This window comes from Musca autumnalis, unplaced genomic scaffold, assembly GCF_047663935.1.
Source record: "Musca autumnalis isolate F117 unplaced genomic scaffold, ASM4766393v1 scaffold_5, whole genome shotgun sequence".
In the NCBI taxonomy this organism is placed as follows: Eukaryota; Metazoa; Arthropoda; class Insecta; order Diptera; family Muscidae; genus Musca; species Musca autumnalis.
In genome coordinates this window covers 28,648,820-28,665,925 of record NW_027412088.1, presented here as the reverse complement: position 1 = coordinate 28,665,925, position 17,106 = coordinate 28,648,820, and the positions used below count along the sequence as shown (strand labels likewise).

Genomic DNA, 17,106 nt, shown 5'->3' with positions numbered 1-17,106 from the left:
AAACCCCTGCCGGCACAAACTGAAAACTAAAAATGGCTATTGTGCAAGATAACTCTAAAACTTTTTCAAAAATTTCTTCCAAACTTAGTTTAATGTAATTTAATATTTTGGGTCCTTTATCAAGAAGTTTGATTACTAAAAATGGTTGGTATTAACAGATTTTAAAGCAAACTTGTGATACAAAATCAATATCAATATATTTCATATACGTCATAATTATTGTGTTTGGTTTGGTTTTGTTGCTTTTTTTTAGTCAGTGGCTGGGGGGTTTATCTCTGACTGATAATTTCTTGTTATCGTATCAAAATATGTACATATGTTTAACCGCTGATAATATAATGAAAAAGAACATACTAAGAGAAAAGGCATTCTGCCCCGAAAGATGTCTGTTGTTGACCCTGATACAAATTTGGTCAAGCACTGAAATTATTCGAGGTAGAAAAGTTAAATTCTTTAGTTCTTACCGAAGGCTCCTCAACAGTAGAAATTTTACATACAGAAGCCTACGAATCGGCAGTTTTGATCATTAATTTTATTTTGGCAATAATAAATTAAGTACCTAAATTTCTAAAAAAATTTACAAAACAATAAATCTTCTTAATTATACAAAATCGCTTTCTAAGAAAAAAATTTAATTGCTTAATACATTTATCAATTTTCAATTCAAGTTTGTAATAAATCTTCACTTTTTTCCAAATCGTAATAATAGCAAATTTTGTAATAATTTCATATTTGCTGCAGTGTTATTTAATAATTTGCATTATTGCGTACCCACTTCTTGAAGTGCAAAATTTTGAAAATAAGCAAACAAAATGTTAAGTGAACTTCACGTGCATCTGCCTGTTAATAATGACTATTAAATTACTACTAGAGTTGCAAAAAATACAAAAAATAGAAACAAGTTTGTCGTTTAAGTCTTTCGTTTCAAGGATAAATCTTCTTGGGAGGGCTATGAATTAGGGTGTGTGAGAGACTTTTCGTGCAAAAGTCTTGTGGTGTTGACGATATTTTTTGTGGTAACTCGTGCTATGTTTTGTTCTTGAGTTTTTTTAGGTCATAGCAAGCCTCGTGGTTTTGTTTATTAAGTTAAGATTTTTTAGAAGACGTAAATATTAGGAATATTCATTTTTTTTGGGTTGTGCTTCTATGCTATCATTTATTTTAACCTTATAATTAAGGTAAAAGCATGACGGAAATATGTGTTAGTTCGCGCGATTTTTTAAAAAATATTTTCGTCTGCTACGCTTTTCGGTTTTATAAAATTATTTGAAAATTTTTAGAAAAACTTTGTATTTAGCAAAACTGTGAAAATATTTTTGCACAAAAACCGCGCTATTTTTTCAAAAATAATTTTTGTGAAAGAAAGGACTGTTTAAAATTATTTGTAGTTTCTTTGAAAATATTTATGTAAAATTTTTTAATATTTTTCAATATTTTTTCAAATGAAAGAAAACACCAACAACTTTGGTTTTTATTGTTCCTTACAACTTGGGTTACCCCTTAAAGAAAATGTTTTCCCTTCGAAATCCCCTGCTGCAGCAATATCCACTAGATTTTGATTTTATAAAACTAGAGTTATCTTAAATTATTTTTTAATGAGTAATTTAATGTTCCCTTAGCCGAAGTAATTGTGTTGCATACAACACATGGCCACATTGTTTACTTCACCTTTTCCGTTTCCTGTCTGACAAAACAGCACAATAACAAAGATTTAAATTATTTTCATATTCTCACATGTCGCCCCTCCATCTCTCTCCTTTATTACCGCATACTAGCTTACATTTCAACATCATTTCCATGGCATATTTATGTGAACAACAAAAACAAGTTTTATTTTTTTTTTTATTTCATATGATATCAATAATAAATAATGCCACCGCATATATGAAATTTTTGTTAACAAATGCATATTAAATAAAAAATAAATAGAAAAAATAAACTAATTAAGTAATTATTATTGGTAACTGCCAATAAGACAGCATCATAAAATCAACATTACAGCCATGGTAGGGCAATTTACAATCTTAAAGAAAATAAGAAATAATAGTTTTTTTGTTGGTTTACAATTTCATCATTGGTTGCTGTAGTTACCACCACTTGATAATAAATATGCTATTGAAATAACACAACAACACGTAGAATAACAACAATTCATAGTTGCCATAAAATATGTATTTATTACGTTTCTTTGCAATTATCAATTATTATTAATTTCCATCATAGATTGTTTTTATTATGCGTACCTGGCTGGCTAGGTAAGCACCACCATCACAATTAATGTGTCCGCCCAAGAATGATATTTTTATATTATTAAAGAAATGGCGCTGCTGACGTTACAGGTGTTGATCATGTTGTAGCTATTTTTGCTGCTGCTGCTGTTGTCAGACTTAGAACCCAAACGTAATTTAATTTAATCGCTTGGCTAATTGCAAAATGATTTTACAAACGTTTATGGGTTAGTTAATGGGATTAACTTATTTTACACTTTTGTTTTCAATAGCCAAGTGATAACATATAAGACAAAGAGGGGGGCAAATTGATTGAAGGTATAGTTAATGGCGTAGAGTTATAAACGATTTGTGTTAAAGTTTCAGCTAAGGAAGGAAATAAATTATTTGAAGAGAGGAGATGAATTTCCAGGAGATCTATCCGACACTATTTTGGTATCTTTATAATCTTTTTCTGTTTTTCGTTTATCAAATATTGCCCTTACATACCCATTGATAAGATGAAGATAATAGGTTTGGTTAACGCTGAACGGCTATTTATACTCTACAGTGTAGGGTATCGGCACTAATACAAACGCATTGTTTGCGGTCTCACGCATACGACTCTCTCTCTCTCTCTCCACAAACAGCGTGTGCGTTAATGCATTGCTAAAACTAAAAATCATCGAAACAAGCGACAACAGAACCTTCTTCATTGACTTCTGAAGGAAGACTGAGTGTTGGTTGTTCTGTTGTTATTCTCATTAAGGGCACGTGTGCCCCTTTTTGCCGGATGCTGCCATACACCACACTGTGGTAATGGGTATTATGTCTTTGTGCATTTGTATGTAACATACAAAAGGAAACGAAATTGACCCATAGTGACCCATAGGGACTCTGAGTAGATTTATGCATGTCCGTCCGTCTGTCCATCCATTTTTGTTCGCAACGTACATGTCGCATTTTTTGTCCGATTCAGCTGAAAATTGTGTAATATAATTGTTTTAGCCATAGGAAGAACGCTATTGCTTTTGGTGAAAATCGGTTCAGATTTGGATATAGCTCCCATATATATTTTCGGCTGATTTGAGGTATTTGCTACACCGAACACGCTACATACGTCCGACTTTGACGAAATTTGGAATGTGTGACCGAATTTGGTCTAGAAATTAGTGTGCCAAATTACATTAAAATCGGTTCAGATTTGGATATATCTCCCATATATATTTTCGGCCGATTTCACGTATTTACTGCACCAAACATGCTATATATGTTGGATTTCGATGAAATTTGGAATGTGTGACAGAACTCGGTCTAAAAATAAATGTGCCAAACTACATCGAAATCGGTTCAGATTTGGATATAGCTCCCATATATATTTTCGGCCGATTTGACGTATTTGCTGCACCGAACACGCTATATAAGCCCGATTTTGACGAAATTTGGAATGTGTGACCGAATTTGGTCTAGAAATAAGTGTGCCAAATTATATCGAGATCGGGTTAGATTTGGATATAGCTCCCATATATATTTTCGGCCGATTTGAGGTATTTGCTGCACCAAACACGCTGTATACGTCCGATTTTGATAAAATTTGGAATGTTTGACTGAATTCGGTGTAGAAACAAGTGCGCCAAATTATATCGAAATCGGTTTAGATTTGGATATATCTCCCATATATACATATATTCGGCAGATTGAGGTATTTGCTGCACCAAACACGCTATATTATATCGAAATCGGTCCAGATATATATTTTAGCCCGATTTCAAGTATTTGCTAAACCAAACGTATTTGCTGCACCGAACACGCTATATACGCCCGATTTTGGCGAAATTTGGAATGTGTGACTGAATTCGGTCTAGAAATAAGTGTGCCAAATTATATCGAAATCGGTTCAGATTTGGATATAGCTCTAATATATATTTCAGTCCAATTCAGCAATGTCCGTCCGTCTGTCTGTCTGGCTGGCTGGAGCGCACGATAACTCTCGAACGAATCAACCGATTCGGTCCAAAATTTGGCTTTCATAATATTTTGTCCAAACTTAGTTTAAGTTCGAAGATGGGTTATATCGGTCCACTGCTTCCGGTACCTCCCCCACAAAAGTTAGAAAATGGTTAGACTTAGATGAGGTTCCAATATGAACTCAATCGGTCCATTCCTTCGGGTATCTCCCACACAAAATTTTGAAAAAGTTCAGTTTAGGACCTGCTCTTCAATCGCTTTGATTTTTGTTGTAGCAACTTGTATTCACTGCCCCCCATTCGACGATACAAGCTTCATCAGGGGCAAGTCTATACTTCCTGAGAAAATGGTCTGAAAGGTGCAAAAAAGCCCTATGACACCGTGTGCAGTGGTTGGAGCGCCAGATAACTCTTGAACGGATCTGGCGTTGCCTTTCAAAATGTGGCCTTCGTAATATTTTGTGCAAACTTAGTTTAAGTCCGAAAATAAGCCATATGGGTCCACTCCTTCAGGTACCTCCCCTACAAAAGTTCAAAAATGTTCGGAAAAATTGTTCGGACGATAACTCTTGATGGGAGTGACTGATTTGGTCCATTGCTTACATATCTAAATAAATTTACCAGGTAAAGATCAGTTTCGAATATGGACTATATTTGTCCACTTCTTCGGGTACCTCCCACATAAAATTTTAGATAAATTCACTTTAAGACCTGCCCTCGAATCATTTTGATTTTTGTTGAAGCAACTTGCATTCGCTGCCTCAATTACGGCTGTAAAAGTTTTTTTTTTCAGGAGCAAGTCCATACTTCTTGAGAAAACAGTCCGAAAGGTGTAAAAACCCCCTATGGCACCATGTGTAGTGGCTGGAGAGCTCGAGCCGAATACTGTGTTCGTCCGAACTTTGGATATCGTAATATTTCTTCCAATATTAGATGAAATTTGAAGGTGGTGCTTATAGGTCTCCTCCTTTCGGTACCTCCCCCACAAAAGTTCGAAAATATACGCTAAAATGGTACACGCGATTTCTCATAGACGTTGCAACCGATTTGTTCCAAACTTTGGATCTCTAAATATTGTCGAAACTTAGTTTATGTTAAAATTTGGGCCCTATCTGTCCAATCCTTGGGGTACCACCCACACAAATGTTCAACATTTTTGTGTGGTTCAGGGTCTGTTCGAGGATGCTTTGGACATTTTTTTCGAAGGTTTTCCTAGTGGTCCTGTTTACAGCGATATTGTATTTTTCGTAGTCTAGTATTGTACCTATCTATCGACATCCCCGCAATTTTTTGAGGTTTAATCCTTTCCATATTTTTGTCGGTTTATACGCCTAAAATTTTGTAATTCCCCTAAATACAAAAGTTTTTTTTTTTTTTTTTTTTTGGAAAAAAAGTATTTCAATCCACACAGGCTGAGCTTTTATCTCGGTCGGCAAAGCCTACCGATTCTTTTTACTTGTTTATATAACTTTTTGGCTTCATCATGGTCATTTCTTACATTACTTCGAGTTGCCACCATCTTCATGAAAGGCAAATACAAATTTCAATGTTTTTATTTTTCACCACTCGTGACGTATTTCATAAGAACAAAATTTTATAATATAAATTGCCACCAGCATTTTATATATTTTTTTCATATTTCCGGAAAATTTAACAATATCAAGAACAAAATTTTACAATTTTATATTATAAATTGCCACCAGCATATTATATATTGTTTTCATATTTCCTGAAAATTGTTTATATTGGCATGATAATTTTCAATTTTAATTGTGGAATACAAGAACACAATTTTACAATTCGATAATCTAAATTGCCACCAGCATTTTATATATATATTTTTTTCATATTTCCTGAAAATTGTTTACATTGGCATGACAATCTTCAATTTGAATTGTGGAATACATTTTGCAGTTTTTTTTAATATGAATTTATTAATACATTCGTTATATGTATGTATGTATGTATGTATGTATTGCAACATAAATCAATTTTTGTTTTACTACAGTGAACCGGCTTAAATATGCGCTGTATGTATGTGTAAATCAATAACAAATTGTTGATTTTCTTAGTAAATTGGAATGCAATTTGCAATCATGTTCGAATTATATCTCACTCAGAGATTTACAGAGACTCCGATATAGAAACATTGGTGTATTTAAAACGTATTACGAATTCTCTGTTTGTTGTTTTAATCATTGAAATTACAAAAAGAAATCTAGTATTCAAAATTATGCTATACAATTTCCTGGAACTATATGCATATTTTAGAAGTTTCGTAGAAGGTAGTGGGAAAAATAAAAACAAAATTGTTATGTTATGTTTTTGTTTTTCATCATATTACCGTGCAAAATTGAATATGCAGACTACTGTTAGCATACTTTTTTGAAAGTACCTATAAGTATTGAAAAATTCTACGAAAAGACCCGAATTATTTATTTTTTAATTCCTAGCGGATTGCAGACTGATTGAACATCAAAAAACCATTTTTCATAAATTTCCTACCAGAAATCTTCCAAATTTTTTAGAAGTTTTTTTCTTCAACTGAAAGGATACACCTTGAGCTACTTAAGGATTTTTTTTAAAGCGATTGTATTGTTTTCGGTCAACTGTGTTTTTACTAAAACAGTTTGTGGTGCCCACTGTAGCTCGAAAACTAATAAACCGATTTGCGTATATTTTTGTGGGATTATTAAGAACCTCATAATCTTGCCCTTAAACGAAACGGACTTAAAAATATCCATTTAAAAAAATTGTGTACTGTGAAAGTACCTAATAGGTATTGAAAAATTCTCCGAATATACCCGAATTATATAGTTTTTAATTTCTAGCGAATTGCAGACTGATTGAACATTAAACAAGTAAAAAAGTGTCAGTCGGCTTTGCCGACAGATATATGTATACCCTCAGCCAATGTGAAGCGAAACTTTCACCTCCGAACAGATCGAATGTATTTAAAGTCTTGAACTTTCCGACAAAAATGTGGATTAGGAATTAACTGCACTGAGATACAGGACCGATATGGGCCATTTTGGAAATTAAACTTTATTTTGATAAAATATTTGCACCAAGTTAATTGCCCCATTCAAGTGATATCGTCCTAGCATTTCAGTGACATTTTTCAAATATTGGGGAGAAATACCGAAAGTTGTCGACCGGTATTGCCAATGAAACTAGGTTTGGATATAATATGACGAAGACCAAATGTTGGGCCAAATCGGTTAAACAGTTCGAGAGTTATCGTGCTCTCCGACCGCCACATATGGTGACATAGGTGTTTTTTAAACCTTTCGGGCTGTTTTCCCAAAAAATATGGAACATATGGACCCCTGAAAAAACTTTTACCGTCGTAATGGAGTTAGCGAATGCAAATCGCTTCAACAAAAATCAAAGTGATTCGAGAGCAGGTCCTAATCTGAACTTATCCCAAATTTTGTGAGGGAGGTACCCGAAGGAGTGGACCTATTGAGTGCATATTGGAACATCATCTAAGTCTGGTAGACATTTGACGACTTGCAAAGTATTGACCAAACCGGTTACTCCCTTAAAGAGTTATCGTACGTACAAATTTTCCGAACATTTTCGAACTTTTGTGGGGGAGGTACCAGAAGAAGTAGACAAATATAGTTCATATTCGAACCTGATCTATATCTGGTAGATATATTAGGATGTGCAATGTATGGATTACATCGGTCGCTCCCTTCAAGAGTTATCGTGCGCAAAATTTTTCCGAACATTTTTGAAGTTTTGTGGGGGAGGTTCTTTAAGGAGTGGACCGATATGGCTTATCTTCGAACTTAAACTATGTTTGGACAAAATATTACTAAGGTTAAATTGTGGACCGAATCGGCAGAACCGTTCGAGAGTTATCTTCAGCTCCAACCACCTCATACGGTGTCATAGGGTTTTTTTTGCAACTTTCAGGCTATTTTCTTAGGAAGTGTGGACTTGCACCTGATTAAACTTGTACCGTTGTATGGGGAGCAGTGAATACAAGTTGCTAAAACAAAAATCCAAGCGATTCGCGAGCAGGTCCTAATCTGAACTTATCCCAAATTTTGTGTGGGAGGTAGCCGAAGGAGTGGTCCTATTGAGTGCATATTGGAACATCATCTAAGTCTGGTAGACATTTCACGATTTGCAAAGTATTGACCAAATCGGTTACTTCCTTCAAGAGTTATCGTACGTACAAATTTTCCGAACATTTTCGAACTTTTGTGGGGGAGGTACCGGAAGGAGTAAACCGATATAACCCATCTTCGAACTTAAACTAAATTTGGACAAAATATTACGAAAGCCAAATTTTGGATCGAATCGGTTGATCCGTTAGAGAGTTATCGTTTTTTGGTCGTATCAAAGTGTATTTACACTTTCTAGCCTAAAGGCTGAGGGTATAAAAAAGTACTATGTCCCAATTTGAACTTCTTCATCTCAAAAATAGTAAAAGCTAGGAAAGATCTTAAAAGAAATCTTGTAGAGAATATTCACAGCTACAATATTTTTTCTCGTCCCTTTTCAATAGCACTTGCGACTTCCAAGCTAATTCCTAAAAACCTAAAAACCATTAAAAATGTGACCTTTAAACTCGTTTTATTTAAAAATCCCTCCAGCAATTTTTGTGTTGCTTTTTTTATTTTTCTCATCTATGAACATTGTAGTTTCAAAATCTGCAAAAAAGTGGGTGCCACCGTGGTGCAATGGTATGCACACCCGCCTTGCACACATAAGGTCGTGGGTTCGATTCTCCGGCCAGGCAACACTTTTCAACGGTGGCAAAATACCCCTCAGTAATGTTGGCGACATTTCCTGAGTATTTCAGCCATGAAAAACTTCTCTACAAAAGTGGTGTCTTAGACACGCCGTTCGGACTCGGCGATAAACTGTAGGTCCCATATCATGAATCGAGGTGCCCCATGAATCGGGGAGCACTCATTGATATGAGAGAAGTCTCCCATTACCCTTATGGGATGTTTGTAGAACAATTATATATTATATAAAAAAGTTCACAGGTGTATGCACTTTTCATTTAACGTTAGTTAAGGCGCACCGTGGTATCCCATAACTTTTTTCCATACTAGGTTGTATTCAAATTTGTAAACATTATATTTGAATTCTGTTAATAGCTTGACAATTTTACATTATTTATACTATTTGGTAGTAACCACTTATTCAGATACATTTGAAAAATACTTTTATATCCGTTTGTTGTTTTTATTAATTTTTATTAATGTTTTTTAATTAATTAATGTTTTTAATAAATTTCCTTTCACTCGTCTTAAATGGTTGTACCATGACAAATATATTTCTTATCAAAATTTTCTTGTAAAACATTATCAAATATTCGCTATTTAAAGAACTATTTTTTTTTTTTAATTTTTTTAAATATCCATATTTTTCAGGACCTTTTAGCAGACGTTGTCGTTATGTACATTTTTTCTTTGGATGATATGTGTACATTGAGTCTTGAAAACATCCCTGTGAGTCAATTTCATACATGTATTCCCAAATATGTTTTTATCTCCAAAAAATGCATTTGTTCATGATATATTTATTACATTAATTTTTTTATCCTTGAAGTTGTTGCTGAACATCAATGACTTTTTATATATTTTCATATAACTAGAAAAATGTTTACACATCCTTTTTTTGCTTCGGTAAGTACTGGTATTCTTTCTGATTTTTTACTATTTGAAGTATTTTTCAAATGCAATTTTTTGTTTGTACAATATTTACATTTTTTTATTGATACCCTTTTAAATGATTTGTGTTTTTATCCTTTGATATTGCAATTATTATTTTTTATTTATTATTTTGTCCTTCAGCGAGATTTTATCATCAACGGTTGCTTAATATTTGTAATCCTTTGAAAAATGCATCTTTTGTTCATTTGTTCTTAATTTTACCTTTTAAACGTATTTGAGCTTGTCCAATGCGTACAGCTTCGGTCAAATGTATATCCACAAATAAGGCGAAGGATAGTGCCAAAAGCACATTTACTTTCCACTTGACGGACATTTTAGTTTTCGTTAGTTTAGTTTGTATTTTTTTTGGGAAATTTCGATTTTTTTTCACAATATCCTTTTTTTGGTTGGACAGGAAATTGAGGTTAAAAAGGGTATTGAATTTTAAAATTCAATTCCTTAATTTTTTTGTTTCTATTTTTTCTAAACAATTTGCATAGAAATGTTGTGCACTTGATATTTTGTATTGTTTTACGCCCACCCGTTTACACTGAACAATTATGCTGGTTGCGTTACGATTTTTATTTCCTTTCTTTTTCGAAATTTCAAATTTATTTTATTTTACAAAAATTTCACTTTGTATGCAATAATAATTCGTTTTGAAATTTGTTATATTTCTATTTCGCTTTTAATTTTTTTTCCTCTTGTAATTTTTGTTAATTTTTCTTATATCCAATGTTTTGTTGGGGAAATAATAATTATTTCTTTTTTTTGTTTCAATTTTTTGATACCAAGAAAAAATTGTGTGAGACGCCAACCACGATTTCAGTTTGTCCAGAGAACGAAATTCGCGCCCCGCGTTTAAGCACCAAACTGAATTCCAAACGTAAAACGAACGGATATATAAAACCTTCTGAATGAACCCCCAGATAGAGCCAAAACAAAGCGCTGCTAACTTCTTGCTGTCTTTGTTGTCCGTTGGAGTCTATCTATTGGCCTGACAATGAATGGTCTAGCAGACATTAGCCGCCACCACCACGAGCAAGACAACAGCCAGCAACCATTACCAAACGGAGCAGCAGTAACGGTAACGGATGTTGTGCGTCAGCGCATGCATGCACACGGCACCGATCACAGCAGACACATTCATGCCGAGGGACAATGTTCGTAGCGTTTCAAACAAGACGGTGAAAAGAAGAAAATGATTCATATATTGATGGAGGGGCGGCTAAAAGTTGTTTAACCAGGCTAAAGCTGTGCTGTGGTTTTGGCCAACGTCGCTGTCACGGCTGCTGCAGCCAAGGCGGCTTGTTTTACTATTACACGACCGACCAACCACACATTGTGCTGCGGCTCTGTTACCGTTACGCTGGCTTATCAAGACAATCATTCATTTTTATTTATTCATCCAGTTAGTCTGGCCAAATTAAAATCCAGTCTCACAATTTGCTCAACTCCATTTTGCCATTAGCCAGCAAGCAAGCCAAGCAACCACAGCCAAGCTTTGCCACAATAATGCACAATCTTGATCTCATGCTTGCTTGAATTTAACACATTAACTGTAATAATAAAATAAAAATAAAATTATGGTTAGAGCTTTTAAGAAAGTGATTTATAATTAACAAAAAATATTCTATTTGAAAGACAAATGCCTGAGTTTGAAAAAGATCTTTCAAATTTTTTGGAAACTTAAAAAACCTTATTTTAACAATGTCCTCTGTTTTGAGATCAAAGAGTTGTTTTAATTGTTTCCGAGCGATCTCTGGTACTCCGAGCTTGAAAGGAAAATGAATTCTTCTCATTTTCCCAATAGGTTCACGCAAATATTGGAAAATAATTGCGTTTTCTCTTCACTTAAAAGTTCTCTTGGCAAAAGAGAACTTCTCTTCTCTTAAAGGTTATAATCAGAAATTTAGAAACTTTAATATACTTCTCAATTCTATTCTACTGAAAATTCCTTATAGTAAAAGTTTATAATTGACTCATATTCTGTATGATGAAGTCGTGAATTTTTTGAATGAAACCATATTTCAAAACACACAAACCATAAAAATGACATACAAAGCTTCTCAATTGAGTGATGACACCGCGATAATAAGGCCATAAAAATATAATATCCTAATTAAATTTAATTTTAATTATTTGAATATTTTATTATAAATCTCTGTGTTATTCGTAGTGATGAGCTACTGCACTTGGCCATGTTTCGAGTGATTTGAGTATTTTATTTGTGGCAAAGTTCAATGATCTTTCAATTTGCTTGGTATCCTGTAATTGTGTATTTATTTTAATTGTTAATTGTAGAGAGAAATTATTTATAACAAATCGTTTATGGCTTGCTATAACAACACCACAAACATTTTCAACTATGTTGTGATTTTTCAAACAAAACAAAGTGAATGTCTTCTAATATAGAAGTGTTGAAAATATCATTGTGCAACACAACGAATAATTACAACACAAATCGAACTGATCAGCGTTTTGAAATTTTATGTCGGGTATATAATAAATAATATGTATGTATAAAATAAATATTAAATAATAGACAATAATAAATAGTAAATAATAAATAACAATAAAAAATAAGTAATAAATAATAAATAAATAATAATAAATAATAAATATTAAATAATAATAATTAACAAGTAATACATAATACATAGCAAATAATAAGTAATAAATAATAAAAAAAAATTATAATAAATAATAAAAAATAAAAAATGAATAATAAATAATAAAAAGTAAACAATAAATAGTAAATAATTAATAATAAGTAATAAATAAAAAATTTTATAAATAAATAGTAAATATTAAATAATGAATAATAAACAATAAATAGTATATAATACATAATAAATAAAAATTAGTAAATAATAAATATAAATAATAAATAGTAAATAATAAAAAATATATAATACATAATAAATAATATCTAATACATAATAAATAATAAATAAACAAGTAAAAAAGCATTAAGTTCGGCCGGGCCGAACTTTTCATACCCTCCACCATAAAATATTCTGAACTAAAATGGAATAATTACTTTTCATTCCTGTCCCCAACTTTAAGTGGGTACGTTAAAATGTCAGATAATGTTTATGTACATTTATGCTTCATTCGGGAGGCCCTTTTTTATGGTGCCTATATCTAATTATATATGTTGACAATTTTTGGTGGGCTAGAAATATGGAGGTACTGTTATATAGGGGTTATAATAAAACATGGGCCTATGTTGACAGTTTTTGATGGGAGCCTTTAATGTCAAATAACTCCTAATTCGGTTAAAAAATTTAGCTAGAATCTTCAAAATATCGAAAATCGGTACATAACGTGGGAACTTCAAATGTCATTAACAGCTAGTTTGGAGGTATCTGGGCTATACGAAAATATGAACTTAAGTGATTCGTTATATGGGGGCTATACCAGAACGTGGACCTATGTCCACAAGTTTTGTCATATAAGTTTATTGACATTTAAGAACTTTAAATGTCAAATTATAGCCACATCGGTCTGAAAATGTAGCTACAAACGTCAAAACACCGCAAATCGGGGGTACCGTTATATAGGGGCTATACCAAAACGGGAACCTATGTCCACAACTTTTGTTTTATAAGTTTATTGACACTTAAGAACCCTAAATGTCAAATTATAGCTATATCGGTCTGAAAATGTAGCTACAAACATCAAAATACCGCAAATCGGGGGGTATCGTTATATGGGGGCTATACCAAAACGGGGACCTATGTCCACAACTTTTGTTTTATAAGTTTATTGACACTTAAGAACCCTAAATGTTAAATTATAGCTACATCGGTCTGAAAATGTAGCTAAAAACGTCAAAATACCGCAAATCGGAGGGTACCGTTATATGGGGGCTATACCAAAACGTGGACCTATGTCCAAAACTTTTGTTATATAAGTTTATTGACACTTAAGAACCCTAAATGTCAAATTATAGCTATATCGGTCTGAAAATGTAGCTACAAACATCAAAATACCGCAAATCGGGGGTATCGTTATATGGGGGCTATACCAAAACGGGGACCTATGTCCACAACTTTTGTTATATATGTTACTTGACACTTAAGAACCCTAAATGTCAAATTATAGCCAAATCGGTCTGAAAATGTAGCTGAAAACGTCAAAATACCGTAAATCGGGGGTACCGTTATATGGGGGCTATACCAAAACGTGGACCGATATATCCCATGTTAGAACTTGATCCTCCGACGGCTAAAAAAATGGTATTCCCCAATTTTCAGCGAAATCGGTCAACAAATGCGACCTGTATGTTGCGAACGGACGGACGGACGGACATGCATAAATCGACTCAGAAAGTGATTCTATGTATATCCCTAGAAGGAACTATGGGTCTATCTGGCTTCCTTTTGTATGTTACATACAAATGCACTAACACATAATACCCCTTACCACATAGTGGTGTAGGGTATAAAAATAGTAAATAATAAATAATTAATATTAAATAATGAATAACAAATAGTAAATATCAAATAAAAAATAATAAAACTAAATAATAAATAATACATAATAAATATTAAATAATAATTAAAAAATAGTAAATAAAAAATAGTAAATAATAAATATTATATAATAAATAATAGACAATAAGTATTAAATAATAAATATTAAATAATAGTAGTAAATTGTAAATAAAGATAAGTAAATAATAAATATTAAATAATAAAGAGTAAATAATAAATAATAACTAATAAATAATAAAAATAAATAATAAATAATTAATAATAAATAATAAAAGTAAGTAATAAATAGCAAATAATTAATAATAAATAAAAAATAATAATAAATAAATAATACATACAAAATAAATATATAAATATAGTAAATGATAAACGAATACTCGCTCTAATTCGCTCGAATTCCACTCGCGATTGAAACTCTTCTTGAATTTGAGCAAGTTGAGGTGGGCAAATTGCCCCCTTCCACCAACCAAACAAAAACTTACCGCACCCTCAAATAAACATGCCCCACCCCCACCAAAAAATTGCACCCAAAAAAGCTTACAACCTCCCCCCAAATTTTCACTCGCGAGTAAATCGGAGCTCTGAAACAAACAAGTAAAAAAGTATCAGTCGGCTTTGCCGACAGAGATATACCCTCAGCCTGTGTGGATTGAAATAATTTTTTCCAAAAAAAACTTATGTATTTAGAGGGTTTTCAAAATTTTGGGAGTATGAACCGACAAAAGTATGGATAGGATTAAAGCTCAAAAATATGCGGGGATAACGATAGATGGGGCTATTTTTATCACACTATCCTACGATAATCATAATATCGCTGTTAACAGGGCCATAAGGAAAACCTTCGGTAAAAATGTCCAAAGGACCCTTAACCACATAAAAATGTTGAACATTTGTGTGAGTGGTACCACAAAGATTGGACAGGTAGGGCCCAAATTTGAACATAAAGTAAGTTTCGACAATATTTAGAGATCCAAAGACTGGACTAAATCGGTTGCTCCGTTTATGAGATATCACACGTACCACTTTAGCGAAGATTTTCGATCTACCGGAAGGAGTGGACGTATAAGCACAACCTTCGAATTTCATCTATTATTCGAAGAAATATTATAATATCCAAAGTGTGGACGAACGCAGTATTCGGTTCGAACTCTCCAGCCACTACATATGATGCCATAGGGTTTTTTTTACAACTTTCGGGCTGTTTTCTCAAGAAGTGTGGACTTGTCCCTGAAAAAGCATTTACTGTCGTAATTGAGGCAGCGAATGCAAGTTGCTTTAACAAAAATCAAAGTGATTCGAGAGAAGGTCTTAGAGTGAATTTATCTAAAATTTTGTGTGGGAGGACCCCAAAGGAGTGGACAAATATAGTCCATATTCAAACCTGATATAAACATGGTAGATATATTAGGATGTGTAAAGTATGGATCAAATCGGTCACTCCCTTCAAGAGTTATTGTGCGCACAATTTGTCCGATCATTTTTGAACTTTTGTGGGGGAGGTACCTGAAGGAGTGGACCGATATGGCTTATCTTCGAATTTAAACTAAGTTTGCACAAAATATTACAAAGGCCACATTTTGGACCGACTCGGCGGATCCACTCGAAAGTTATCTGGCGTTCCAACCACTACACACGGTGTCATAGGGGTTTTTGTAACTTTCAGGCTATTTTCTCTGGAAGTATGGACTTGCCCCTGATGAAACGTATACCTTTGTATGGGGGGCAGTGTATACAAGTTGCTACAATAAAAATCAAAGCAATTCGAGGTACCCGAAGGAGTGGACCGATTGAGTCCATATTGGAGCATCATCTAAGTCGGGTATAAATTTCACGATGTGCAAAGTATGGACCAAATCGGTTACTCCCTCCAAGAGTTATCGTACCCACAAATTTTCCGAAATTTTTTGAACTTTTGTGGGGGAGGTACCGGAATAGAGGACCGACATAACCCATCTTCGAACTTAAACTAAGTTTGGACAAAATATTACGAAATCCAAATTTTGGACCGAGTCGGTTGATCCGTTCGAGAGTTATCGTGCGCTCCAGCCAGACAGACAGACGGACGGACATGGCTAAATCAACTCCAAATTGTCTGAAACACATTTCGTCCAAACATACTTGGGGTCTAAAACCATTATTTCGATGAGGCACATTTTGCCCGTATGAAAGTGTATATGAGGAAAAGTCAAAATTTTTTAGTTTCCATGAAGCCAAGGTTTGCACTATTATAATACGCGAACTATTGTAGTTTACCAATAACTATGACTATTGCTGGATTAATTTAGATGTTTTTGTACAAAGCTCAAAAATTTAGCAAACAAAATTTAATTTACGTGGTAGTTACGACCGCGTAAAGGAAAAAACATAGGTAAAAACACGTTGACGCTAAACAGGTTTTTTACATTGCTATTCGATTTCTGATTAAACCATTCAAAGGACGGACATCTGTCCAAAGTAAAAGTAGGAGAATGCAAAATGAAGATTACACTTCTAATGTATCACTTTCCAAAATTTCCACTGCATCCACCTTTTATGGATGCTGACATTTTGAAGCCGGATTTCAGGTGTTTTTTGTATTTTTTATGTAACTGGGACGCGCATTCGGATATTTCGAAAAACCAATTATAGGATTAAAGAACTCGCGATTTCGCATAATCATAATTGAGTATGTAGCCCACACAGAAGAAGAGTAATCTACTGCCAAAGGCCAACATTTAGTGCGATATTTTTTCTAAAAAACCTATTGTTT

At 33.3% G+C, this 17,106-nt stretch overlaps 1 protein-coding gene across 1 annotated transcript in view; it reads right to left on the bottom strand.

Moving 5' to 3' along the window:
• stw (laccase) overlaps window positions 1–17,106 on the bottom strand; it is a 316,854-nt gene that overhangs the window by 282,010 nt on the left and 17,738 nt on the right. The window contains exon 2 of the mRNA XM_073957009.1: window positions 10,078–11,414. Within this exon, the coding sequence (XP_073813110.1) occupies window positions 10,078–10,189 (112 nt within the window). The 5' untranslated portion in view covers window positions 10,190–11,414. The remainder of the gene's footprint in view (window positions 1–10,077; window positions 11,415–17,106) is intronic.